Here is a 25,287-nt window from a genome sequence, read left to right on the forward strand (position 1 = left end):
TCTGAGCTGAAGAGCATCTGTGGTTGAATCCTCTCCTGTCCTTGTGTGGATGGTTTTTCCGGCAGCAGATCAGATGAACTGAACCGAGCGGTGTTCCTTCACCTCCTCCGGCCGGGGGAAGCTTTTGATCCCCTTGTCGAGCTGGAGGCGGGTTTCAGGCTCCACTGTGTTAATGTGCAGGGCCGACTGAGGCGGGAGCTGTAGCAGCGACACAGGTTAGATGTGAGCTACTGAGTCAAATCCTCAGGCTCTTAAAAACACGGGGGACCCATTTTGATTCGCTTTTGCAAAAAAATCCTTGTATTTCTAATGACTTCGGCTCATCCTGCATGTCGTGGATATCTACTCACTGTTTACGTTACGATGCCGATGATCTCTAACGCATGTTTTTTCTTTTTTCCAGATTCTGTATTTAATAGAGTTTGTACATATTTTAATTGTGCGGGAATAAATAGAGGAAGTGTTTCATGTCAGAGTTTTAACGAGCGGAAGCAGACAGGAAGTTTCTGATATGCATGTACAGGATATCGAATGTATATTTCTATGATGCTGTTCATGTTCCGATAAGCCGATGTTTTTAATGTACTTTTTATGCAGTGCTGAATTGTGTAATGAAAACTGCTACTACGTGTGTTACTGTGCATCTTTGTAATAAATGTGATAATCGTTTTATAAAGTTGTGTCAATGTCCACGCTCAGGTTAATAAACTCAAGAAAGATATCACGTGTTCTGTGTGATTCTGTGGATGTTTTACATAAACACTTAATCTCTCTCACCCTTTTCCTTCAGGTGTAAAAACAGCAGCAAGCTTCGGTTTAACACCAGAATTTATTTATTTCAGGAATCGAATAAAAAAAGCATCAACGAGTAAAAATAACCAAATTATTTCAGATTTCCATTTTATTTAGACTCATTCCTGCAAAGTTTCAGCAGCTTCACATTCTGACCTCAGCTTCACGACTCACTGCTGATTTGATCGGGACAAAATAAAAACTTTAACTCCGAGAACCCATTAACATTTTTAAAGCCACATTTGAAATCCTCCACCAAGGTAAATTCAGCCTGAGAAATTAGTACAGACTTATGATACAATAATTCATATTTCTAACAGGATGAATTTAAACAAATCACTTGATCCTTTATAATTTTTTGGAGGCGGTTAATAACTAAATACATCCAACCAATAAAATTCCCATCAGCCTCTGGTGGCAACATTTTAGCTTTCTACTTTTCTGACATAGGCAAATATCAAGCCTGATCAAACTTAACACCGTAATTGAATCAGGTGTAAACACACAGGAAAGTGGATCCAGGAATTAATTCGAACACTTTCCATAACATTGCAAGATGGATGCACCAATTTCCCAGGGAATTCTTGGATGTTTATAAAGTAAAAAAACAAGAAACATTTAGGGAAGTGTCTCTGCAGTTGTCTCTGTCTCACACGTTCATGGACACAGTAAACACACAGAACAAGGGAAAGCTCTTTATTAATTTCTCTCTGCTCAGACTTTAACCAACAACACAAAGCCGAGACGACAGAAAACATTCCAGCATCTTTCCAACAAAAGACTGACGGGAAAAACACGTCACATCACACAAACACACACACGAACATTTTCTCAAACTTTGCATTGAACCCGAAGAGAGAAAGAAGCGCGTCCTTCCTTCTCTCCTCTGGGTCATGTGTCACAGTCTCTTCCTCGCTCCACAGCTGTCAATCACTGTTCCCTCAGCCAATAGCACAACTTGCAGTCGCTGTGGCTTGGGACGGGAGGGGGGGTGGGGGGGTGTGGGGTGGGGGGGTTGGGGCAGGATGTCGTCAGAGTGCGGGATTGGTTGCTCGGCTTAAACTGCGTGAGACGTGATTAAGGGATAGGAAGGGCGGCGGTGTCACGTTTGAGAGCCACAATAGGAAAGAAACACAAATAGATATTAGTATAGTTAATTCAAATTATAAAAAGGTTTTGAATGTTACTGAATTTTGTTTACTGGGCTGAACTGTGTCCGGAGACAAAGAGACAGTTGAACTCACAGCTGTGAAAACAACAGGAATACTGAACATGTGTGTGTCTGTGTGTGTGTGTGTGTGTGTGTTTGACTTTAACATGATATGAAGTTGTGTTGCCTCTGTTTTGTGTGTTCCTCTGTAACAATATGTGTGTGCATGACCTTTACTCTGTGTGTGTGTGTGTGTGTGTTTGTGTACATTTCTTATGTGAGGTTACCTTTTCTGACTTTTAAACATCCTACAGGCAGGTAAACAAGCTTCAAAGGCTGTGTGTGTGTGTGTGTTTGTCTGTGTTTGTGTGTGTGTCTATCTGTAAGCCCTGTTGAGCCGGGGGTACGGCAACATGATTGGGTCCACGCTACCTTCGCTGTCCGAGCTGCTGTCAGAGTCGCTGCTGCCAGAGTAAACCCACATTCCCGGTAAAACGCCGACGCACACGGCGGCGGACGGCAGGTGTAGGACGCCCTGGCCGGAGCCCTGGGGAGCCGAGGGCGTCGTGGACGTCAGGTCGGGGACGGTTTGTTGGTCTTCAGCTCCCCCTGCTCCTCCTGCCTCCTGTTCTGAACAACACAACACACTGTCAGCGTCACGCACACATGCACACAGGCTCGTCTGTAAAAAAAAAGGTCAAGGATGGAAATGAGTGAAGAAGATGGTGTAACTGTGTGAATATTACCTCAGCCAAGGAGGTTATGTTTTTTTGCCTCTGTCCGTTTGGGGGCTGCTTTGTTTATCAGCAGGATTACGTAAAAACAACGGGATGGATTTCAAAGAAAACTTCTTGAGCCAAGAAAGAACCACTTACATTAGAAGGATCTGGTTGAAAGGAATCAGGCAGATTTAGGGCACTGACGTCTATGAGTGTGTGCAGCTTGGTGCAGAGCGAAATAAAGATTGTGGCTCTAGCCGATTTAAATGTTTTTTCATTAGGAGATTGTTGAGTAAATGCTAATTTTGCACTGACTGTAAAGTGTGTGAAGTCACTGGGGTTCCAGGGTCAGTTTCCAGTGTCTGTGACAGACTGCACTTGCTCCATCTATCAGCTGAGCAGTGAGTTATGTGAGTTTGTGTAGCTTTTCCGTTTGTGTCAGCCTGAGACAGACCCTCGTCCTGTTGGTCCTCAGGCTGCTGCCCACCTGTGTGTCTGTCTCCGTTTCCTGTCGTTGCTGCTGTGATTTCCACCTTCTGTCTCTTACTGGTGTCTGACGACTGGGAGGAACTGGGAGAGAGAAAAACAGAGAGATTTGGAGGAAGATTTAAAACAACATGTCATTGTTTGAGCCCGATAGAGCTCATGTTGTTGTTTCAAGTTTAATACAGGGTTTAGCGAGTCTCAGCATTTGATTTTGATTTAAATAAAGAAGGAAGATGCTTCTGCTTTTCCTCCTGCTGCACAAAAAATTGACCATGTACTTAGATTAACATGGAGGAGGCTGAGTTAATGTGCTATACTGCAACCACACAGCAGGGCCTCTCCAGATGTTTCTGGATTATACTACTTAAATTATAGCGAAATATACATTTCATCACGTGAACAAAAAACAGGAATCTCAATGTGAGTGTACCTGCGCCTCTTTACAGCTCCAGCCAATAAATGGGCTTGAGACAGGTGACTGGTCCTCTGCTCTGGTCCTGAATGTTTAGGCGCTACCTTCTTTTCAGGTTCTTTGCGTGTTTCAGTCGACGCCTTCTTCACTAGAGCGCTGTGACGGTGCAGAGTTAAGATGAATCAACCATAATGGAGAGGGAACAGAGCATCTGGAAACTTAGGACCCATTTAGCCGCAGTCAATTCAGCGAGTAACAGTTTGGCCTCCCTTCAGGAGGAACCATTAACTCTGCTAATCGGTGCTCTGGGAGAATAAGTGACACAGTTCTGAGAGGCTAAGAAAAGCAGCGAGGCACAGAAACCGAGTTAGAGAGGGAGGGATGAGAGAGCGACATAGATAAAGAGGCTAAAACAAGACCAGGAGATGGACAGAGCTCAGGAGACGTGAAACCGGGTCGAGAGACAAAGAAGAAGAAGAATCACACAGGTGGAGGACGAAGCCGGGGAACTCGGTGCATGTGAGCTACAGATGTTTTCCCACCTGAACGGACTTTGTGTTACCAGCAGAAAGTGACTGCTTTAAATCATCACCGTAGTTACCAGCCCTTGATTCAGTTTCCACGACAACCCAGTCCCTTCATCCACAGACAAACTGTCAGAAACGAGTCTGTCTGCAAACACAGAGGAGGAGTGACGGGGGGGGGGGGGGGGCAGATGAGACCCACAAAGAGCTGAAAGCAACATGCGACATGGACCAAGAGGGAAATACCAACAACGTAAAGCAAGAATTTCCTTTTGTCTGATAGAAGTATGTTATTGAACATAAGGTCAATCTGCATAAATAAAATCAAACAAAAATAAGTTACAATCTGATTATCCTACAAAAGAAAATTCATAAATCCTAAAGACATATGTTGTAAAAGCTCAGACGAGCTGCAACACAAAGAAATGCCTTCACTGTTTCCTGTTCACACATGAGCCAGGATGTACATAAGAGGTGTATGTGAACATGACGTGTGTGTGAACATGACGCGTGTGTGTGAACGTGACGCGTGCGTGTGTGATGTATGCATGATGCAGTCCCAGCAGGGGCTCGTCTGTGCTGGAAAACTAGCCTGACTCTGCCAACACTTGGAAAGCTGCTTATCACGCATGAAGAAACTCACATATAAGCAACATGCTTGTGCTGCAACTGGGGGGGGGAAGCCTGAAGTGAAGAGAATGACCTGAAACCAGCTAGAAAGTGGTGCTACGGTCAGACCTGCACTGGAATCAGGACATTTGACTGAAATGCTCTAGAGGGGCTGTAGGTGAGAACATAAACGATATTTTCTAATATCTGGAAAATGTCCAAGTGAGTCAAAGTGAGAAAACAGCAGGCAAATGTCCCGTAAAATGCACAGCGAGCAAGTGGGCGTGTTGATGACGATTCTAACACACTACAGGAACACACAAACTGGAATAATAAAAATATCTCAGGATGATAAGAGAGGAGCGATAAAAGTAGAAGAAACTGACGAAGATCTCAACTTGGTAAATCAACAGGATTCCAGAGCCAGTGTCAACAAAAACACTTTCCTGCAGTAGAGTCATACGTCATGTCCGGCCTCTTGTAGGATCTACAAAGCCACTTCTCACCGGACCAACATTTTTGTGTCTGTTTGATTTAAAGTCCATGCACACTGGTCACACAGAGGATTTCTAAAGAGGTTGACGTGTGGACACCGCCTCAAAGTGTTAACCCCCTAATGCCTGAATTAAGTTCCAATTATATAAAAAAAATATTATTTGTGTTTTTGGCTGTCATACAGATGCTAAATTAATTGGAGATTGTTAATTTCAATATAGCATATACAGTAGATATAAACTTAAGGTATGAGGCAAATTAGCGACATTAGGCATAATGGGGCCTAACCTTAATTTAACAAATTTTCCAGTCTCTGGTATGTACATTGAAGCTGCTTTTGCTTGAAATTGAAAAACAACATATGTTTCTGTACAACCAATATTGTTCCATCATCACAGTATTTCAAATACAGCTTAATACCTCGAAATAACTTTGCTGCAGAGTCCCAAGGGGCTAGTACGTATTTTCCACTCTGACCACTAGATGGCGGCAGAGTGCTTCCAATACCTTCCTTGGTATGTGTAGTATTTGCGCCATCAGGCACAATCGTCACCTTCGCGGCATTAAGACTGGAATGGGGTTTGAGCTGCAGCTTTATTCCAACATGATGAGATGTCCGAGCTGAATTCCTACACTGGTCTCCAGACAAGTGGGATTTCATGGACTAAATAATCAAGACAAATGATAATTCCACTGCTGTGACTTCACCTACATCTCTGTGCTCATTTATACATCTGATCTATCGTAACTCAAAAATGGAGAATGAAAGATGAATATATTGAGACCAACACTTGAAGGATATTCTGTATTCCAGCAGCTCCTTCTTCTCCTCGTCCCTGCGTTGCTTCTCCACCAGGCTCTGTTGCCGGGAGACCTCGTCCAGGAAGCTGCTCTCGTCGTCATCCAATCCTCTCACCATGTTCCCTGTCACCATGGAAACAAACATGCTCTCAACACATGCATTTTTTTTTCAGACATCAAACCATAATAGTAGGTTTCAAAATTAATACTCGAGTAACCTTCACGTGAAAAGACAAATCTTGAACAGCAGCTGAACATTTGTCAGACGTGTGATTTTTACTGCTTTAACTGAGCGAGAGCTTGTTTTTGTCCCAATTATATAAAGGAATGATGGGATGTGGATTTACACAGCTGCAGATCGGCAACTGGAAGTGAAATACAGGAAAATAATTAATCTGTAGCACAGTCATTAATATAGCAAAATGAAACAAATAATGTGTCTGGACTTGGAGACAGTGAGAGCTGGGGCCGAGGACCAGATCACCTCCCACAGTGATTTGAGTGATCAGGTACATATCTGTTGGGTGAAACCTGGATGAAAACTAGGAGATAAAAGTCCTGAAAGCAGCAGAGAAACAGATCAACAAAGACCCACTGAATTTGAACTGCTCCTCATATTCCTCCTGCTTCTTGTCTTTCTGCTCCTGCAGCCGCTCGAAGAGGGTTCGAGAGTCGTACGCCTCCTCCGGAGCCTCTGGAGAAGACATGGACACATATCAGGATGGTGATTTGGAGCTTTGGTCAGTTTTGAATGTGTGTGTAGATGGACGTGTGTCCTCACCCTCTGGATCGTCGGGTTTCCTCACTTTGTCCCACTCTTCCTGTCTTTGCTTTCTTTTCTCATCAAGCTCAGTTTCGGACACAAACTTCCTGCTCAGGTCGACAGCCGGTGCCCCTCCCCCTTCCATTTCAACCTGCAAACACAAACAGACAAACATTCAAAGCTTAGATTTGTCAATGGTTATTCCTCTGGGAAGCAAAGATGAAAATGTGTGGATTCAATCGACTCGATGTAGCTCAGCTGATCAATCTGATCCATTAAAACTCAGCTTATGTCCCAGGAGCCAAACCCTGTAAACACACAGCTATTGACTCCTGCACAAAGCCATTACTCATCTGTGTTCACTGTTCAATACTAACTGGGATCAACGTGAATTCAAATTAATAATAAAACAATTAGAGCAGGAGAAAACGAGTAAAAGAAGCTATAATTTTAGAATTAAAAAAAAATTTAAATCTCTGACATTTTCCCTTTTTCTATCAAATTTATGAACGTCTACAATGTTTGATTGTGGATCCCACATCAATCTAATAAATATCAAATGTAGTCTAATGATTTTTTTCTCATTTTACTGCAAAACAAATCCATGATTGATGCAGCCGCCTTTAATTTCATCTTATCACTTCTTGAATTAATTTTGCTTGCTCATCACATTTTGCTCGCTGCAGAAATCTGTTAATAAAAAAGGCACATGAGTCAAGCACGGCTTCGACCATTAATTAATCAATCAGTAATTACATGTTCCTTATTATTAATTACTGATGCTTATTTTTGACTCTTGCTACTGTGATATTGCAAATGTCCCCATTGTGGGACTAAAGAAGGATTATCTTTTTTTATCTTATAATAGTATAATTATAATAAAACAATGTAATTTATAGCACTTTTAAAAAGAGAGTTTACAAAGGAAACATAAGAGGAATAACAATCAGCAGGATGTGACCAGGAGGCTGGAAAACAACGTTTAGGTCAAGAGTTCAAATGAAATGAATAAATAAAGAGCAACTGTGTCACGTGGAAACTTGGAACCAATAAAAGCAGTAATATGACAATAAAAAGTAAAAGGTGAAAAGAAAACGATAACATAAAAGCAAGTCTATAAAAATGGGTTTTAAGAAGTGATTTTAGCCTCTGTATCTCATATTAAATATCGTTTCATATTTATGGATGTTATAACAATGTTGTAGGACTCCGGCTGTGAGGGTTTGGCTCCCTCTACCGGTCACATGTCGCCATCGCAAGTGACTGAAAGATTACATGAATTTAATGAAGGAACAACACAAAGAGACGACACACGACGTGACGATCGGGTTGAACGTGAACTTTGCAGCTGTTCATTCACTCGTGGACGTTGATCTCAGGGGGCTGGCAGCTGCACCTGCGTCAGCCACAGCCGGTTAGCATGTGGAAGACACACGGCTGACGACACAACAGTGACACAACACGTGTGTTACTGTGTTGTAGAGCAGCCCCAGTGGGTGTGGGTGTGTGTGGTTGTTCTGGGGATTTGGCCGTTGAGCTAATAGGAGAACACGAAGGAGCCTGATGGGGCTACGACCGTCCGCTAACGCTAGCTGCACTAGCATCAGAGCTAACGGTTACCGCCGCAGCTCGGGATGCGATCTGGACGTTTCCCAGACGCGCAGACTTTGGTTCCATCTCGGGACTGATTGATTTCGTGTGTGTGTGTGTGTTTCTCATGTGTGACACTCACCAGCCTGTGTGATGTTACGGCTCCAGATCAATGGCGTTGTGAGTCACCGCGAAACCGGCCCGACGCGGTTTTTGGCGATGCGACACTTTTAGTTCCGACTCGGTTTTATTTTGGGTTCTGCTGCATCGAGGGAATTTGATCCATTAAAAGAAAAAGACACGTGCTGCACGTTCGTGTGTAAATAAAACACACAGGAAAGAACTAAGAGCTCAGTTCAGCGATCGATCCATTAGCTGCGGATCATTTATGGTTTCAGGTTTTTAAATAATTTCTATTCTGAAATGTACTTTTCTGAAATTTACTCAGATGTAAAAATATTATAGCACCTTTATTATTCCCTGATGAATCTCTGCTCTACTCTGCTGACTGTTTTACTTACACTTTCTTAAATTTATAGTTATAACCAAACCTGCAGTGGACATTAACTTAATTAAATAACATGTGGGCGCAGAGATAGTGTTTATAACTGTTATATTTATTATAGTTACACCTACTTCTAGGAAGCAGGCTGGTGAAATGACAATAAAGTTGTTGAATCTTGAGATATGACAGTAAATATACCGAGCACATCCTTTCCAGAAACAGTTCATGGTATAACAGTATTGAAGCAGAGCTCCGTAACAAAGCATTAGGTTGTTGCTTTTTTTTCATTACGCAGTAAAAGCATCGGATGTCATTTATTTCTTTACTTTTGTAAAAATGTTTGGATATTGAGGCAGAAGTTACACACATATCTTGATTTGTTTGTGGTCCATCGTATATTTGAACCTGACCTTCTTCAGTTCTGGACTATTATGTGACCATAGTTTGCCGTCTCTCGTGGAGGGGACAGAGCAGTTGTCCTCAAACCAGAAGGTCGGTGGTTTGATCCCAGTCCCCCACAGGCACGCCAAAGTGTCCTGAAGATACTGAACCCTGAGTTGCCCCTGAACCAGACTCAATTTGACCCCTACAGAACCAAGATGCCTTAATCTACTTTATTTCATTGTGGGTTGTTTGCGTTAAAGAGCTTGGAGCTTCTTTTATGACTGGAAATTAATCCAGAAGAAAGTAATCTAGTCATTTGAACTTCTACTTAACCTGTTTTGGCTAAAGAAAGTGTTAAATTGGCTAAATCAGAGTCTGTAGTACAGCTTCAGGGAACAGCACCATTGTTTCAGAGTCTAGTTTCTAATGACTTTAAACACATATTCAACTTGAACCTGCAGCAAAGATAACAGCAGAGTAACAACTCCATGTATTATGAATGTTCATGAATTATTTTAATTTGCAAAAAGTATGTTTATTTTCTTGTTGTTCTTTCACTCAGTACTTTACATGATGACAAAACATTCAGAAAATATCCCACATGATCAATGTCAATTTAATTTTCAAACGTGTGCTCCAGCAGTAAATATCAAAAACTATGAACCAAGCAGTTAATGAGTCTCTCAGCTCTCTGAGGGTGGGGGGGCAGCCCTGCGTACAGCCTTGGCCAGAGCTTGTTGGATGACCGGGTACAGTTTGTAACATCCCTCGATGCAGGTCCGAACCCCTGCTGTCAGAGTCTCTTCAGTCATTTCTCCATCCGACTGCAGCCCAGAAATCTGGTTCAGACTCGGGAGGAAAGCAACAGTCAGATTTCCCTGATTGTCGCTGTCGACTGAGCTGCAGCTGTTCTGCTCCGTGTAAGACGGGTCGACCACATAAGAGTCGCCGTCCTGCCGGATGGAGCAGCCGAGCACCAGATCGTACATCTCAATCCCTGCGTCTGCCAGAGCGAGGGAAGCACACGTGATCGCATGGGCCAGAACTGAGCCGCTGTTCTCGAGAACCATCACGTTGACCTCGATCTGAGAGCGCGGGTATTTCTGGAGGCACACCGCCGGCTGCAGACTCTCATGCAACATCTGGGATAAGTCTTTGTCCTGGCTCCCCTGAATCCAGGAGCCCCTCTCTGGGCAGGAGAACGGAGCGAAACGCATGTCGGTGGTTAATCTGGACAAACAGAGAAACACAGAGGTTGATACATTACAAATCACAGTCAAAACACATTGTAGTGATGTGAATGGATGACTAGTGGTCTCTCAATCAAAACAAAGACATGGTGAGGTTACATTAAATCATGGGAGCTGTGCACAGAGGTCTCGGGATCTGAAAGCGGGGGGACGCAGGGATGTTTGTTCAGCTTATTCCTCTAATGCAGGTGTTCAATGATTAAAATCCTGTATTTATTTAGAATATACAGCTAAAAGCAACCACACTCTAGTGATTACATTGTTAAAATGTGGTTTAAAACTGGATAAAAGAACAATTTATGACAACTATAACTCAGACGTGTGCAAAAAGGTGATATCACGTCAAATACAAGTGAACAAATGAAATGGGCCTTTTTGAATCTGAAACGGACAGTTGATTTCTCTAAGTTTGAGCATTGCTGGGAGAAATTGGGATAATTTAACTTGATAAATCCTCAATATGTACATAGCAGAGGTCAAGTTCTTTTTAGACTTTTGAATATACTGTTATATATAGATTTATTTTAAAGTACAGCAGCTTATGATACTTTTACTACTATCACTTCAGCACCTACTACACTAATGGCTTTTTCATCATTACTGGGCATTTTTATAAAAGCAGTCAAATATTAAAACAATACAAACATAACTATAACTTTGAATAATCTAGTTATATTGATAATTGTTGCATTCTTTAGGTTTTAGATACAAGTTTCAGAACAAACATGTTCTCACTTTAATGAAACTTTCAGATCACACAAGACCACGTTAGGCTGCGGCTCACTGGATTTCACGCCTTTTAAAAGTGTGTAACTGTCTGTTGAACAAATGGATGAGTGGCTCCAGACCTTCCACACTTCATGTCGGTCTCGTCCTTCCTCTCAGTCTCTTTGGGGCCGTACACGCCGCACAGCAGCTTGGTGCTTCCAGCCTCCAGGTACGCGGAGCCCTTGGCCTGGCTCACCAGCCCGCACCGGACGAACAAGGGCCGGACGTCCACCTGACCCCAGCGCCGGCCGTCCGCTCGGGTGCCGAGGGACGGAGGAGCGGCCGCGGGCTTGCTCACAAACAGAGACGGGCTCTGAGACGCCTCCGGGCCGCGAACACGTTTGGTGTCGGTCGGCATGATGCGGAGCAGAGAGACGAACACACTTCACAGTAACAACAGCGTGTGCGCGGGTCCGGCATGAAAACCCGTCCTACCAGAAACACGACACGCAGATAATTAGTTCCGCCAGATCGTGGAGGTGGCTCTGAATGAAATAACATCAGCGATGGAAATAAATTAAACCTGCGTGTTTGTGATAATTATTATTTATCATCATAAATACTTCACAATTTATTACAAGGAAACGATGTGATACGTCTTATGATGACTAAGATTTCTACATATACACGTATACATTTTAAACTATAAATAATTAGCGACAAAAAACTAAATTCAACTCATTAATATTTAACAGATATAAACTGTTATATCATATTTCTTGATTAAATACAACATGTATTGAGACTCGTGTCTTTTCCATTGCATCAGCCGATCAGGGGAAGTAACTCCTGCAGCAGTGGCGGGCTTGGCTCTGATTGACAACCCGCTCGTCCAATGGGAATAGAGCCTTCCCGACGTGTAGGCGTGCTAGACCAATAGGTGGCGAGCTTGGGCGTGTCCTCGGTCAGTGTGCTGTCTCCTCCTGGTCGTGCAGCGTGGAGCTAACCGGGGCTAACAGCGACTCATCCTGACACAAAAAGCGACTTCTGTGAGTATCACCCGCCTCGGACCCGCCGCTGGGATCCATCACCTCCTCGTTACGGGTTAATAAAGTGTGTTTCTGTCACAGGCCGAGCGGACACGTCTCCTCCGGGGTGCAGCTGCCGCAGGGTCAGCGAACTTAGAGCTGGCTAACGTCAGCTTGTCAAGCTAGTTGCCTCAGTTCACAGCAGTTCTCAGTCAGCTGGTGGTTTAACGATTCAAAGAGCTGGTTCTCAGAAGCAGACTCAGATTAATGATGTCTTCTCACACGAGAGGAGACATTTTCTATTTGTAGTTGTGATTATTTACACCCGAGCTGCTGAGTCTGCAGGAGAGAAATGACAGTTTGATGCTTATTACCTGTGTTAGTCTGTTTCTGTTGCTTCCATCAAGTTCAGATGTGGGATGTTTTCTTCTAAACAAAACAAACCAATGCTCAATTGATTAATCTGAATATTGAGTCATATACTAATGAGTAGTTTCATCATTTGTCAGAGCTGTGATTTTTATTTGCAACCTTTAAACCTGTATAATTCTCAGCTAATCTCCTGTTGTCACGTATTGGATCCTATTTTGTGTTGACTTCCAATAGTAATTGTATTTGTGTAGCGCCTTTAACAATGGACAGAGACACTTTACAGATTTGAAAAGACAGCTATCAATCTACTTTATTGTCACTTCTGAATTCAGGACATAGACAGGATTGAAATTCAGTTTATCTCTAAGACATATAATATACAATACTCATCATAATCACACTGAATTGAGTTTCATCTTTACGACACAGTCTGTTCATTGCAGAGGCAGAAGTTTCCATCCCATCACCCCAATGTCTCCACTTCCTCTGGTTGCCATCAGGGTGGTTGGGTAGTCAGGATGGGGACGGCACCTGTTTACCGTCCGTGTGTCGGCCCCAGAGAGCCGGTAGCCCGTTCATAAACCAGTGCGCTGATGGGAATTCATTTCTGCTGCCATTAATAATAATAGGGAAGCATTCTGTTCTTGCTGACGCTGTGGTTATAGTGGTTTGTTCCAAGACAACAAATACAAAGTGGTTTAAATCATTCAGGAGTGTTTGTGGTTATATACGTGACAAATGAGGTTAAAAAAATCAATCACAAGCAATGTTTCAGTGAGATTTTCACTCAGACTTCTTCCATCTCTGAAATAGAAAAATAAAAGCCAAACACCAAGGCACACAGGGAAACTGGGGGGGGGGGGGGGGGACCCAGGAGACACAAATAAAATACATTTTAATGTCTTGACAGAATGTTACTAAAGATTGAATTTTAAAAGCTAAACGTTTACAATAATATAAAGAGGAAATTCTTAGTTCTTCTGAATGGGAACAGCAACGCTTGTCATTTGACCTGATTAATAAGTTCAGGTATTGATTGATTATCAGAATTGTTTTTGATTTCCCTTCGACTGCAAGTTGCACTTTTCCTGCTGTTCATTCAGGCCTGTCTCTAAAGGCAGCTCTCAGGGGATCGGCACTAAAACTCCATCTCACCAAACAACTTGTTTGAGCAGCATTGCAGCATTCAAGCCCCCAGGTCGTTTTTCTCCATTTAAGATTCAAAAGCTTGGAGATCAACCGCAAGCTGAATGATTCCCTGATGCAATACTGCAGTAATATTACAACACTGTGTTGTCAGTCAGAACCAAAACTCATTGTCAGTTTGATTATAGTGCATCGCTGCAAGAAACGCTTCACAGGCCTCACAGGATTCCTGAGCTGCTGCTGGTTTATGAGAGGAGCCAGAGGCCAGTTTGTTAGAAGGGAAATCACAGAGTAGAATATCTCTGCTCAGACGGCTTGTTAGAACACAGACACTTGATGGAAGGGCAGTGGTCAGCAGAGGAAGTCGGTTGACGGGAAAGTAATTGAGCGAATTTCAGATTTGAGGTCCAAATGGTTTTTCTTTTTCTGTTTGGGTTTCAGACAAAATAAGACGCACAATTTAGATTTTCAACATTTCAAACACTTAAGAATTTGTCTGTCTTTCTTACTGATTTTTACTTTCTTCTTCTTTTAACCATAAAGCTGATTCAGAATGGATTCCTCTTTGAGTGCAGCCGAGATCCGTGAGAAGTTCATTGACTTCTTCCGGGGCTATGAGCACCAGTACGTCCACTCGTCGGCCGTCATCCCGATGGACGACCCCACGCTGCTGTTCGCCAACGCTGGCATGAACCAGTTCAAGCCCATCTTCCTCAACACCATCGATCCCTCCCACCCTATGGCCAGGCTGCGTCGTGCCGCCAACACCCAGAAGTGTATCCGTGCAGGAGGCAAACACAATGACCTGGACGATGTGGGGAAAGACGTCTACCACCACACCTTCTTCGAGATGCTGGGGTCCTGGTCCTTTGGCGACTACTTCAAGGTATCGTGTCGTCATCCTTTCCAGCTTCGTCACTTCTGTTTCACCTTTTACACAATTGTAATCAGACTGATACTTGTTGAGATTGGTATTGATTGTAATAAACTTAATTTGGATTTGGTCACATGGTCCGATGCTCTAACGTTATCTCCTCACCTGCCTCTGCAGCACCTCGCCTGTCAAATGGCCTTGGAGCTGCTGACCAAGACGTTTGGTATTTCAATAGACCGTCTCTACGTCACCTACTTTGGGGGCGACGAAGGAGCCGGCCTGGAGCCCGACCTGGAGTGCAAACAGATCTGGATCGATTTGGGGTAAGACCAGCTTGAGGATGCATGAGCGCTGCAAAGTAGCTACTATATATATACTGCAGTTCTGTGAACTTCATAAAACAACAGCTGAGAAGATGATCTTTTTATCTCCACTTGTTTTCATCTCACACCTCCTCTCACACCTCATCTCATATTTCATCTCATATTTCATCTCATACCTCATCTCATACCTCATCTCACACCTCATCTCATATTTCATCTCACACCTCATCTCATACCTCATCTCATACCTCGTCTCCTACCTCATCTCACACCTTATCTCATACCTCGTCTCCTACCTCATCTCATACCTCATCGCACACCTTATCTCATACCTCGTCTCCTACCTCATCTCATACCTCATCTCATACCTCATCTTATATTTCATCTCACACCTCATCTCATACCTCATATTTCATCTCACACCTCATCTCACACCTCATCTCACACCTCATCTCATACCTCATCTCATACCTCACACCTCAACTCATACCTCATCTTATCAGTTTTAACTCTACAAGAAACATTTTTTCTTGGTGATTCAATGATGATTTTACAATAACGAGAAGAAACCTCATTCTTATGGCTCCAGGGATTAGATTTTTAGATGTTGAATAGAACTTATTTAATGAAGTTTTCTCTCTCTGTGCTTTTGTTTCTCTCAGGATGGACGAGGCTCGCATCCTGCCCGGCAGCATGAAGGACAACTTCTGGGAGATGGGAGACACTGGTCCCTGCGGCCCCTGCAGCGAGATGCACTTCGACCGCATCGGAGGCAGAGACGCCTCCCACCTGGTGAACATGGATGATCCCAACGTCCTGGAGATCTGGAACCTGGTGTTCATCCAGTTCAACAGGTAACAGACTCACAGAGAGAGAGAGAGAGAGAGAGACGCTGATGGGAATAAATAATCCAAACCACATTTTAAACTGATTCATTTGTAGTCAAAGTTTGTGTTATAATTCTTCAGATGCAGTGAAAAGTGTCTAGTATTTGTAGTCGTCATACAGCTGATTGTGTTTCAGCTCATGATTAGCACCTGTGCTGCTTGTTCTCCAGGCTTGAAACCAGTTCAGTCAGTTTCACAGCAGCAAACCTAAATATAAACCACCCAACAGTTATAAGATCAGGAGAAGCTGGAATTTGGACACACCTTTTTTATCACAATTTGTTTTGTACAATTGGCAGAGCAGCCACTAATTAAAATGTTAACACCCTCCAAACAGGTTTTACTGTTCATTTTAATTGTTGTGTCTTTGGAAAGGTTCGTTTATGTGTTGTTTACAATCTGTGTCTGTGACTCATGTCTTCGCTGTGCAGAGAGTCGGAGACGGAGCTGAAGCCGCTGCCTAAGAAGAGCATCGACACAGGGATGGGTCTGGAGCGACTGGTGTCTGTCCTGCAGAACAAAATGTCCAACTACGACACTGACCTCTTCGTCCCTTACTTTGAAGCCATTCAGCAGGTGTGGACATTACAGAGAATCCTGTAACTGAAACAAAGTATAAAGATGTGAATGCTCAGTAAAACCCTCAACTCAGCTCTTTCCTCAGCAGAGGAACTTAGCAGCTACAAATTGAAGCTTAATAATATTATGGCTAAAATCTGACAAATATAGTTTGCATGTGAATTTAGTTTTTTGCTTTAATGCTCCCCACCAGAGAAGATGTAAGAAACCCAAGTATCTAATAAAGATATTAGCCAGAATATATGCAAAAACATTATTTAAAATATTTAGTTTAAAGGTTTAAAACACAACTTTATCGATCCTGAAGGCAATTTGGTGTCAGGCAATCAAAAGAATATGAAAAGACAAGAGGCAGACATGCAATAACACTAGGGTTAAAATTTAATTTTTTTTTTTTACAAAACAGGGATCAAGCATAAACATTTACAGAACGAATATCAAGATGTCTGGTATAAAAACACAACAATTTCCACTGAAGGCTGTAGCTGCACACAAGGGAAAAAACACAGTTCCAACCCAATTTGTGCCTTTTTGTTTCTCCAGGGAACTGGTGCTCGACCTTATACTGGTAAAGTAGGAGCTGAGGATTCTGACGGTATCGACATGGCCTACCGGGTGCTGGCTGACCACGCCCGCACCCTCACCATCGCCTTGTCCGACGGGGGTCGACCTGACAACACAGGAAGAGGGTGAGACACGGACAGCTCAGAGCAGAAAGTGGAAGAACATAAATCTATATAGCATCTGTAGAGATTGTTTACTTTTAACACTGTGTTGTAATCGAGTGTTTCCTTCATGTGTAGCTACGTGTTGAGGAGGATCCTGCGTCGTGCAGTCCGTTACTCCCACGAGAAGCTCGGAGCTAAGAAAGGCTTCTTCGCCTCCTTGGTGGATGTGGTGGTCACGTCCCTGGTGAGAATGTATTTCCTCTTGATTTTATGTCGGTGTATCTATGATCCATAAAGGGTAAACAGACCTCATCTTACGTTTACATATAAATCTCACTTACCAACCGGATTTAACGTTGTGTTTTAAAACTGTTGTTTCTCCGTCTCTATGGAGTCAGATGTTCTTATTAAACTGTGTGGTCGGCTGCTCTGTACAGGACGCTACCTTCTCTATGCTCTCTGAAGACAATGGGGGGGAGCAAACAAATCATTTACCAGTGGTGCTTCACACTCAGGGGACCAAATACTAAATACTAGTTATTTGTGTTTGACAGTAGTTAGAATCTGGCTGTCATAGCTAAAAACGAAAAGACTATGGAAGATCTGCTGTAGTTTGACTGATTTATAGATGATGATAATAGTTCCAGAGCTTCACCACTTCATCTTCTTAATAACTGTTGTATAACGATGTGAGCATTTTTTGGCTGTGCATGAACGACCATTCGTTGGGGATAGTAGCAGTTTCTATTATTTAACACAACATCATCATTGATTTGGATTTGCTCTCCTCTTTGCTTCAGGGCAATGCTTTCCCGGAGTTGAAGAAAGACCCGGAGATGGTGAAGGACGTTATCAATGAGGAGGAGGAGCAGTTCCTCAAAACCCTCAGCAGGGGGCGGCGTATCCTCGATAGGAAGATCATGAGTCTTGGAGAAAGCAAAACCATCCCAGGTGAAATGAGAGAAATGTTATCACTCATATTAGTTCACATTAACATGTCCCACCGGACTTTAGTGGCAAGAGCTCAGATCATTGTTGTGTTCATTTCTCCACTGATTCAACACTAATAATTTATCTGTATTTCTCACCTCCTACATCACTTCCCCTCTCTCGCTCTGTGTTCCTCTGTCTGATCGATTTGAAACCATTGACAATTCGTGTTATATATATATTTGCGGTATTGAAAATCCTTTACTCCTTAATATCGATATCCGTGTTGTCCGTTTGTTTTTGTCTCTTAATCCAATTTGATTGTTTTTGTTGACATTATGGATCAATCTCTTCCTTTATTCATCTGATGGTCACGTGTGAAGTCTCAAATCGTTCTTATTCAGGCTAAAAAAATACAATTTTAAAGTAGAAAAGGCTAAAAACCCGAATGACTGATATTTCACACCATGAATTCAAATGACATAAAAACTAATGCAGGTCCAGCTTTCCTCAGAAACGACCTCCAGGGCTGTTCATCGACACCGTATTGAATTTCATCTACTTCTAAAAAAATTAAAATCTCTGTCCCGAGGGTTAGACCGCATCATTTGTGCGCTCAGCCAAAATGAGACGCTTCAAATACAGACCTCACAGACGGTGTCCTTGCAAAGAGCTCGACAGAACCCATGACTGCACCGCTTTGTATCAATAACGTGTGTTCACTGTTTGACTGGAGGACACGAGTCTTCAAGCACTGTTGCTTCACACCGACACCTGTCCTGAATATCAAGCAGTATCTTCTCTCTGTGTGTGCGTCCAGGCGACACGGCGTGGCTGCTCTACGACACGTACGGCTTCCCCCTGGACCTCACCTCCCTCATCGCAGAGGAGAAAGGCATGGCCGTGGACCTGGCTCAGTTTGAGGAGGTGAAGAAGGCAGCACAGGTGAGGAAGACGGGGATGAAGGACTCCTTCTGATATCCGCTGATTATTTGAATTTGGCCCTGACTTGCTCTGTGAGGGGAAACTCCACCGAGCCGTGTTATGTGTGTGCTCCTGTGGGAACACGGGTTTGCCTTGTGTCAGCGTTCTCCAGTATTGCACTGTAAGTTAGAAGCAGCAGCCGTGCACCTGCTGTTAGGATAAATCCTCATTTACTTTACAGCCCTATTCTGATCCCTTGTTGTTGGATTCAGCAGGAAGATGAATTTCTCTTCTGAAGCACTGCAGCCTCGTACAACACCTCACCATTAACTTCAGCCTGTATGTGCTCACCAAGCACTTTTAATAAGAACACCTGATTAATCCTTGGTAGAGCCTCCCTCTGCTTTAGAATCAGCCTCAGTGCTTTGTGGTATGGATTCCACAAGTCGTCCATAAAGGGATGAACATGATCAGCAACATTACTCAGAAGAGGACCTGGAATTCAAATACATTTTCACAACTATTAAATCCAGTTCATCTGGCACAAACAACTATAGTGCAGTCAAAGACAAATTTTCTTCTCGATTGTGATGTTTGACACGAACATTAACAAAGTGCGTCATGAGTGCAGATGCTAACACTGCAGTTCTACTCCGATACTTTGCTTTTGCTGTGCATAGTTTCCTCCTCCTGTCATTTAGACTGAGTGACCAGTTTGTTAAATACACTCCCAACTTATGAAGCTTGTAAAGTTTATTTGTAATATTCCCAGAGAGACGTGGGTTTAACTGTTAATTCAATGTAATCACTATAAGAGGTTTCCACTCTAGTTTGCAAGTTTGATTCTACTGGACTGATGATGTTGTGGCGTTCTCGTTATGAGTGAGTAACAACACAAGTTTGTGTGTGTGTAGTTGAAGTCCCAGGGCAAAGGAGCAGGAGACCAGGACCACATCATGTTGGACATCTACGCCATCGATGAGCTGAGGAACAAGAACGTTCCTGCTACAGACGACTCTCTCAAATACAAATACACCTCTGATGACAGCGGCAGCTATGGTGAGTGAGGTTCACCTTCACTGGTGGACTTTAGGTCACTTGTTTCAGGACGCTAACGTTCTGACCGTCGTTCTGTTTGTCAGTGTTTCATCAGGCCTCTGCTACAGTGCTGGCTCTGCGCCGTGACCGGGCCTTCTGCGATGAGGTGACCACAGGTCAGCAGTGCGGCGTGCTGCTGGACCAGACGTCCTTCTATGCTGAGCAGGGCGGACAGACATTCGATCAGGGCTTCATGCTCCGGGAGGATGACAGCACAGAGGACGTAAGTGGAGAGTCGCTGGTGGAGGTGTGAGGTCACCCCCCTAGTACAAAAATACAAGTTCTTGCCAAAGCTGGAACAATATCCCTTTGTGTTGACTCTTAACTGGGGAGAGAAGATAATTATAATATCTTATCTTCAAAGCAGTCAGCAGTTAGCAGTTGTTTAAATGGGACTGCAGCGTCTGAAAGCTGGTGGAGAATCGTGCCTGCAGGCAAAAACAAAGGCTGAAAAATAAAATACCTAATTTCTGACAGAAGAAGAGTGAAAAGATGATAAATTGTTCTTGTCTTTGTCCCGTGAGCTCGAATGACATGAAGACACATTCATATCACAGTTTCCAGAACGCTGTCTGTCTAAAAGGAACTGATGAAGTAAATGTGTCTTTTCTCTCTTGATTTTTTTCTTCCTCTCATTTCTGCTGAGGATGTGAAGATTTGATGAACCTTATCTGAGATGATAAACCTTTTGTTCTCCCACACACGTTCTTCCAGCAATTCAAAAACTCTGCCTTTAGTTTTAAGACAAGTACATGTTATCTTCGAGTACTAGAACAAAAGGCACAAAGCCTCAGCCCAGCTTTCTGACCACACTGACAGGGTTTCCCTTCTGTTCCCAGAGGATGGAGTTCACGGTGAAGAACACACAGGTTCGAGGAGGCTACGTCCTCCACGTGGGGACCGTCTATGGAACGCTGAAGGTCGGGGACAGCGTCGTCCTACAAGTAGATGAGGTGAGGCATCACTGCTCATTCTCAGGATCTGTCTTGTTGCCTGAATGCGGCTCTTAGTTGTTCCTCTGACAAACATCCACCTCGGTCTCTCTCCAGGCTCGACGCAAGCCCATCATGAGCAACCACACCGCCACACACATCCTAAACTTTGCCCTGAGAGGAGTTCTGGGAGAGGCCGACCAGAGGGGTTCCCTGGTGGCTGCTGACCGCCTGCGCTTTGACTTCACTGCTAAAGGGGCCCTGAGCACAGGGGAGGTCCGCCGCACGGAGGAGATCGCTTGTGCCATGATAAGAGATGCTAAGGTCTGTTTGGGGAAAATACACAAAATAATCACTCACCAGCAAATAGAAGTCAACCCTGACCTTACACATGGTTTTCCCTTCTGCCAAATCCACCATCCAGCCGGTGTACACCATGGACACCCCCCTCGCTGAAGCCAAGGCCATTCAGGGTCTGCGTGCCGTGTTCGACGAGACGTACCCCGACCCCGTCCGAGTCGTGTCCATCGGCATCCCAGTTCAGGACCTACTGGACGAGCCCACCAGTGCTGCTGGCTCCCTCACCTCCATCGAGTTCTGTGGTGGAACGTGAGTGTGATGCTTTATTTCTTGTCTTGCTGGTGACACAGGATGAAAACCAGCTCAGTCAGCATTTCTGTTCACTTAGCTGAAAGCAAATATCATGTGGAGATGGGGTTTAAAACCTGATTTCAAGTTCTCCTGGTCCTGCAAAAATATCTAGGACACCAGTTAAATAATATGTTTTAATACATAAGTTGTCTTTACTCTATAATATCTAGTTTGCTATGGTTCTGTCAATGCTTTGATTTGAATGTGTCCATTGTTCCACCTGAAGTGCTGCTGGTTGTTCCTGTGAACGTTCTTAATGTAACACAGACCAACACAGACCATAACAAATAACGAGTCTGCTCCTGAGTGAGAAGAAAACCGATTTCACTCCTGCCCAGTTCTGGAGTGTGAGGTTGAACCCATGGATTGGATGAACTGGTCTTTACAGCGGATCCATCTCGTCCCTGTGCAGACGAGACCTTGAACATGTTCTCGATGAGCTGAGCTCCACTGATTTCTACAGTGTCTGCTCCCGGCTGTGAAATTCACCTGAAGCCAGGACGTCTCTGCTCCGACACCGATTACAGCCAAACATTTTCATTAAATTTGATTACTGGGAAAAGTCCCAAACATTTTCCAGCTGTGTTGAAAGGATGTTCAAACTCTGAGAAACACACAAAGTTGTTTGATTGCAAGTCTCACAACCAGCAGCATCTCAAGTTTTATAAACCTGTTGTCGTGCTTCTAGAAGTTTTTGTGTTTTTAAATGTGCAGCAACTTCAAACGATCCCTGTTCCTGCTGCTGTAGCTTTGTAATGTTTCCTCTGCCGCTCCTGTTCCTCCTCCTCCTCCTCCTCCTCCTCCGACTCGCCGCGCTGCCTTTCATCTGCCGCCCACTCCTGTGAAACGCTGTTGGTAATGTGTTGTTGGTGTCTGCTATCTACAGCCATCTGCAGAACTCGGGTCACGCTGCGCCATTTGTCATCGTCTCAGAGGAGGCCATCGCTAAGGGCATCCGCCGCATTGTTGCTGTGACAGGAGCAGAGGCACAGAAGGTGGAGAAACACACATCCACCCACACTGGTAGACAAGAGCTTAGCCTAAAGAAAAAGACATAATTTTAACACAATGCATGTGTCGAGTTGTGTTAACCTGCTTAATTAAATTAAAAATGTGTCTCAGACTGAGGTAGGACATGCACTCCGGTAATGAAACTTTAATTAAGCTTGTTTTTTTTACGTTAACTCTGAGAAAGAAAGAAACATTTTTCTCTTCAGGCCTGAGGACAAATTAATCTTTACTCTTTTTAGACAATCGCTGTTTGATCCTCCGCTTTCTCTTTTTGCCTTTTCCTCCTCTGCCTCACTCCCACCACTCTTCTTTTTCTTTTTTGTCTTCACCTCTTCCTGAGGTTTTTGCTCTCTTCCCCTCATCCCTCTCTCACACTTCTGCGTTTCTCTGTCCATCCCTCAGGCCCAGAGAAAAGCCGATGCCCTGCTGCAGTCTCTGTCCACACTGGGAGACAAGGTGAAGCAGCAGACGTCCCCGAACAAGGACACTCAGAAAGAGATCGCAGACATGACCGAGGTAAGAGACATTGTTTCTATATCTGTGCCGGGACAAACTTCGGAAGAGAGAAAAACTGGACTGTGGCTTCACGTCCATCTTCTCTGCAGTCGATAGGCACAGCAGTGATCTCCCAGTGGCAGAAGGACGAGATGAGGGAAACCCTGAAGGGCCTGAAGAAGACCATGGACGACCTGGACCGCAACTTCAAGGCTGACATCCAGAAGAGGGTCCTGGAGAAGACGAAGGAGGTGATCGAGAGCAGCCCCAACCAGCCGCTGCTCGTAATGGAGATGGAGACTGGAGCCTCAGCGAAGGTGAGAGTCGGGGCAGAGTCTAATCTATCGACTGGGTTGAAAACCAGACTGAAAACAAACAGGTCCTCGTAAGAGAAGACCCTACACAGAGTAAATCCATAACTCAGGTTCTAAGACTTCATCAGCCTCCTGAAGACAAACAAATGAAAAGTGCAAACACTATTAAAATTCACTTAGTGTCTGCAGCATCGCACATTCTCTCCGGCGGCCTCGTAGCTTATCTCCTTGTTTTGTTGCCACAGGACCAAACGAGCGCTGTGGCCCATTAGTTCTGACCTTGAGACATCAATAGTGCTGATTAGGAGACTTGTTATTCTTTCTACCCTCCGTGTTTCTCCCCCCCCCTCCTTCTTTCCTTTACATTTATTCTCTCTCCTCCTCTTCCTCCCTCTACTCCCCCCCCCCCCCCCCTCCCCCCTCCCTCAGGCTCTGAATGAGTCACTGAAGCTGCTGAAGACGAACTCCCCTCAGACCGCTGCCATGCTCTTCACCATCGACCCTGAAGCTGGAAGGATCACCTGCTTGTGTCAAGTTCCTCAGGTAACTCGTCCACTCGTTCATTCAGACCACAGATTGTCTTTACCTACAGTCAATAGGCTCCTCTCTGATTAACCTTCATCACCTCCTCTCCCTCAGGATGTGGCCAAGCGTGGTCTGAAGGCCAGTGAGTGGGTTCAGGAGGTGTGCCCCCTGCTGGATGGCAAAGGAGGCGGCAAGGACATGTCGGCACAGGCCACGGGCAGGAACATGCACTGCCTGCAGGAGGCGCTACAGATGGCCAACGAGTTTGCACGGCTCAAACTGGGAGAAAACTGAGGAGAGAGGAGATGTCGTGGAAACAAGGTGACGGTGGAAGAGTCTTAACTGAGTTAGAATTCATCACATATCCTCCCCCCTCCATCCCCCCCCCCCGCTCCTCGCTTGTAAACGATTTAGAAAACAAATGAATCTCTCTCTGGACATTTGACAGATGACCACTGACTCTCAGCTCGCAATAAATGAGCCACTCATATATTATAGGGAGAATCATTGCTGAGTAAAATTCATTTCTGGAAACTGCTTGAATATAAAAGATCCTCACAGGTAACAGATGATCTATGAAATGCGTTTAGCGCGTCTGTCATCGCTGAAAGCTCGAGGGAAAGAAAAAAGAACTTGATTTCTCCTCCTGCAGGTTCAGCACAGCTCAGCTGAAGAAACAGAAACGCCTCAGACTCCCAGTCAGCTCCTGATTCACTGACACTTCATCCTGCCTCTTCATTTAGAAACAAACTCAGTCTGTCCTTTGTCGGCCTCTGATCCCTGAGCAGTGGCTCCGTCCACCTGTGTGAGTTCTCTCCTGTGATTGGTTGAAGTCGTACAGTAGCTGTATGATAGTCGTGCTTTTGCAATAAAAAGCCGATTATCTGACATGTGTACTAACAGGTTTAATTGAGTAAATTCATACACTGTATAAAATGATCACAAACTTGTCTCAACGATGTTTAACCTCATTTAATATTGATTCAGTGCAGAATGTTGTTTCTGTTTTCATCGTAGCTGTTCCAGCTAGAAGAAATGTCACGTTAATGGGAATGGAATAAATGCAATGATTAAATTCAACGTGTCTATTTGTGTTTGGAAATCGGTACACACACACACACACACACACAAACACTCACACACGCACTCTCATAACCCTTGGATTTACCTTAACTATCACAACTAAAATAATTTACCTGTTTTAAAATCATTGGTTAAAACTTTTTTTTAGGAAAGTCTTTAAAATTTCTTGTTTTTAACTGGTTTTATTATATTTTTATATTTTCTTTATTATTTTTCTTTTGTTCTCCATTGTTTTGAAAGTATTAGTAGTATTTGAAAG

The 25,287-nt window shown here is 43.9% G+C and overlaps 3 protein-coding genes across 3 annotated transcripts; 1 reads left to right on the forward strand and 2 right to left on the reverse strand.

Annotated features, from left to right (window-relative positions):
• Positions 1–2,303: 2,303 nt before the first annotated feature.
• psme3ip1 (proteasome activator subunit 3 interacting protein 1) lies at positions 2,304–8,637 on the reverse strand. The gene is made up of 7 exons (XM_053426643.1): positions 8,484–8,637; positions 6,770–6,902; positions 6,584–6,682; positions 5,989–6,111; positions 3,578–3,716; positions 3,149–3,231; positions 2,304–2,572 (listed from the first exon to the last, which is right to left on the reverse strand). Exons 2-7 carry the CDS (start codon positions 6,894–6,896, stop codon positions 2,319–2,321), a joined length of 825 nt encoding a protein of 274 aa, XP_053282618.1. The 5' UTR covers positions 6,897–6,902; positions 8,484–8,637; the 3' UTR covers positions 2,304–2,318.
• A 1,084-nt stretch (positions 8,638–9,721) lies between these two features.
• On the reverse strand, positions 9,722–11,606 carry exosc6 (exosome component 6). The gene is made up of 2 exons (XM_053427498.1): positions 11,329–11,606; positions 9,722–10,460 (listed from the first exon to the last, which is right to left on the reverse strand). The coding sequence occupies exons 1-2, from the start codon at positions 11,604–11,606 to the stop codon at positions 9,914–9,916; spliced, it is 825 nt and encodes a 274-aa protein (XP_053283473.1). The 3' UTR covers positions 9,722–9,913.
• Positions 11,607–14,278: 2,672 nt separating this feature from the next.
• Positions 14,279–25,025, forward strand: aars1 (alanyl-tRNA synthetase 1). Its single transcript, XM_053427497.1, has 18 exons — positions 14,279–14,620; positions 14,786–14,931; positions 15,594–15,785; positions 16,250–16,394; positions 16,941–17,086; positions 17,201–17,309; positions 17,866–18,016; positions 18,816–18,940; positions 19,834–19,978; positions 20,062–20,240; positions 20,857–20,970; positions 21,067–21,273; positions 21,374–21,558; positions 22,487–22,595; positions 23,014–23,127; positions 23,217–23,423; positions 23,850–23,963; positions 24,060–25,025. Exons 1-18 carry the CDS (start codon positions 14,288–14,290, stop codon positions 24,237–24,239), a joined length of 2,901 nt encoding a protein of 966 aa, XP_053283472.1. The 5' UTR covers positions 14,279–14,287; the 3' UTR covers positions 24,240–25,025.
• The last annotated feature ends 262 nt before the right edge of the window (positions 25,026–25,287 follow it).

The sequence above is a fragment of the Pleuronectes platessa genome, chromosome 7 (assembly GCF_947347685.1).
Source record: "Pleuronectes platessa chromosome 7, fPlePla1.1, whole genome shotgun sequence".
In the NCBI taxonomy this organism is placed as follows: domain Eukaryota; kingdom Metazoa; phylum Chordata; class Actinopteri; order Pleuronectiformes; family Pleuronectidae; genus Pleuronectes; species Pleuronectes platessa.

Bases quoted from the DNA above. Each gene is read 5' to 3' on its own strand.
- psme3ip1 (XM_053426643.1), bottom strand. From the start codon at position 6,896: ATGGAAGGGGGAGGGGCACCGGCTGTCGACCTGAGCAGGAAGTTTGTG. The intron at 6,112-6,583 runs GTGGGTCTTTGT...CCATGGTGACAG, and splicing joins TGAGGAGCAGTTCAAATTCA to GGAACATGGTGAGAGGATTG. The intron at 3,717-5,988 runs TATCCTTCAAGT...TGCACCGTCACA, and splicing joins GGAGCTGCTGGAATACAGAA to GCGCTCTAGTGAAGAAGGCG.
- exosc6 (XM_053427498.1), bottom strand. From the start codon at position 11,606: ATGCCGACCGACACCAAACGTGTTCGCGGCCCGGAGGCGTCTCAGAGC. The intron at 10,461-11,328 runs GTCTGGAGCCAC...CTGTTTGTCCAG, and splicing joins ACCGACATGAAGTGTGGAAG to ATTAACCACCGACATGCGTT.
- aars1 (XM_053427497.1), top strand. From the start codon at position 14,288: ATGGATTCCTCTTTGAGTGCAGCCGAGATCCGTGAGAAGTTCATTGAC. The intron at 14,932-15,593 runs GTAAGACCAGCT...TGTTTCTCTCAG, and splicing joins CAGATCTGGATCGATTTGGG to GATGGACGAGGCTCGCATCC. The intron at 20,241-20,856 runs GTAAGTGGAGAG...TTCTGTTCCCAG, and splicing joins AGGATGACAGCACAGAGGAC to AGGATGGAGTTCACGGTGAA.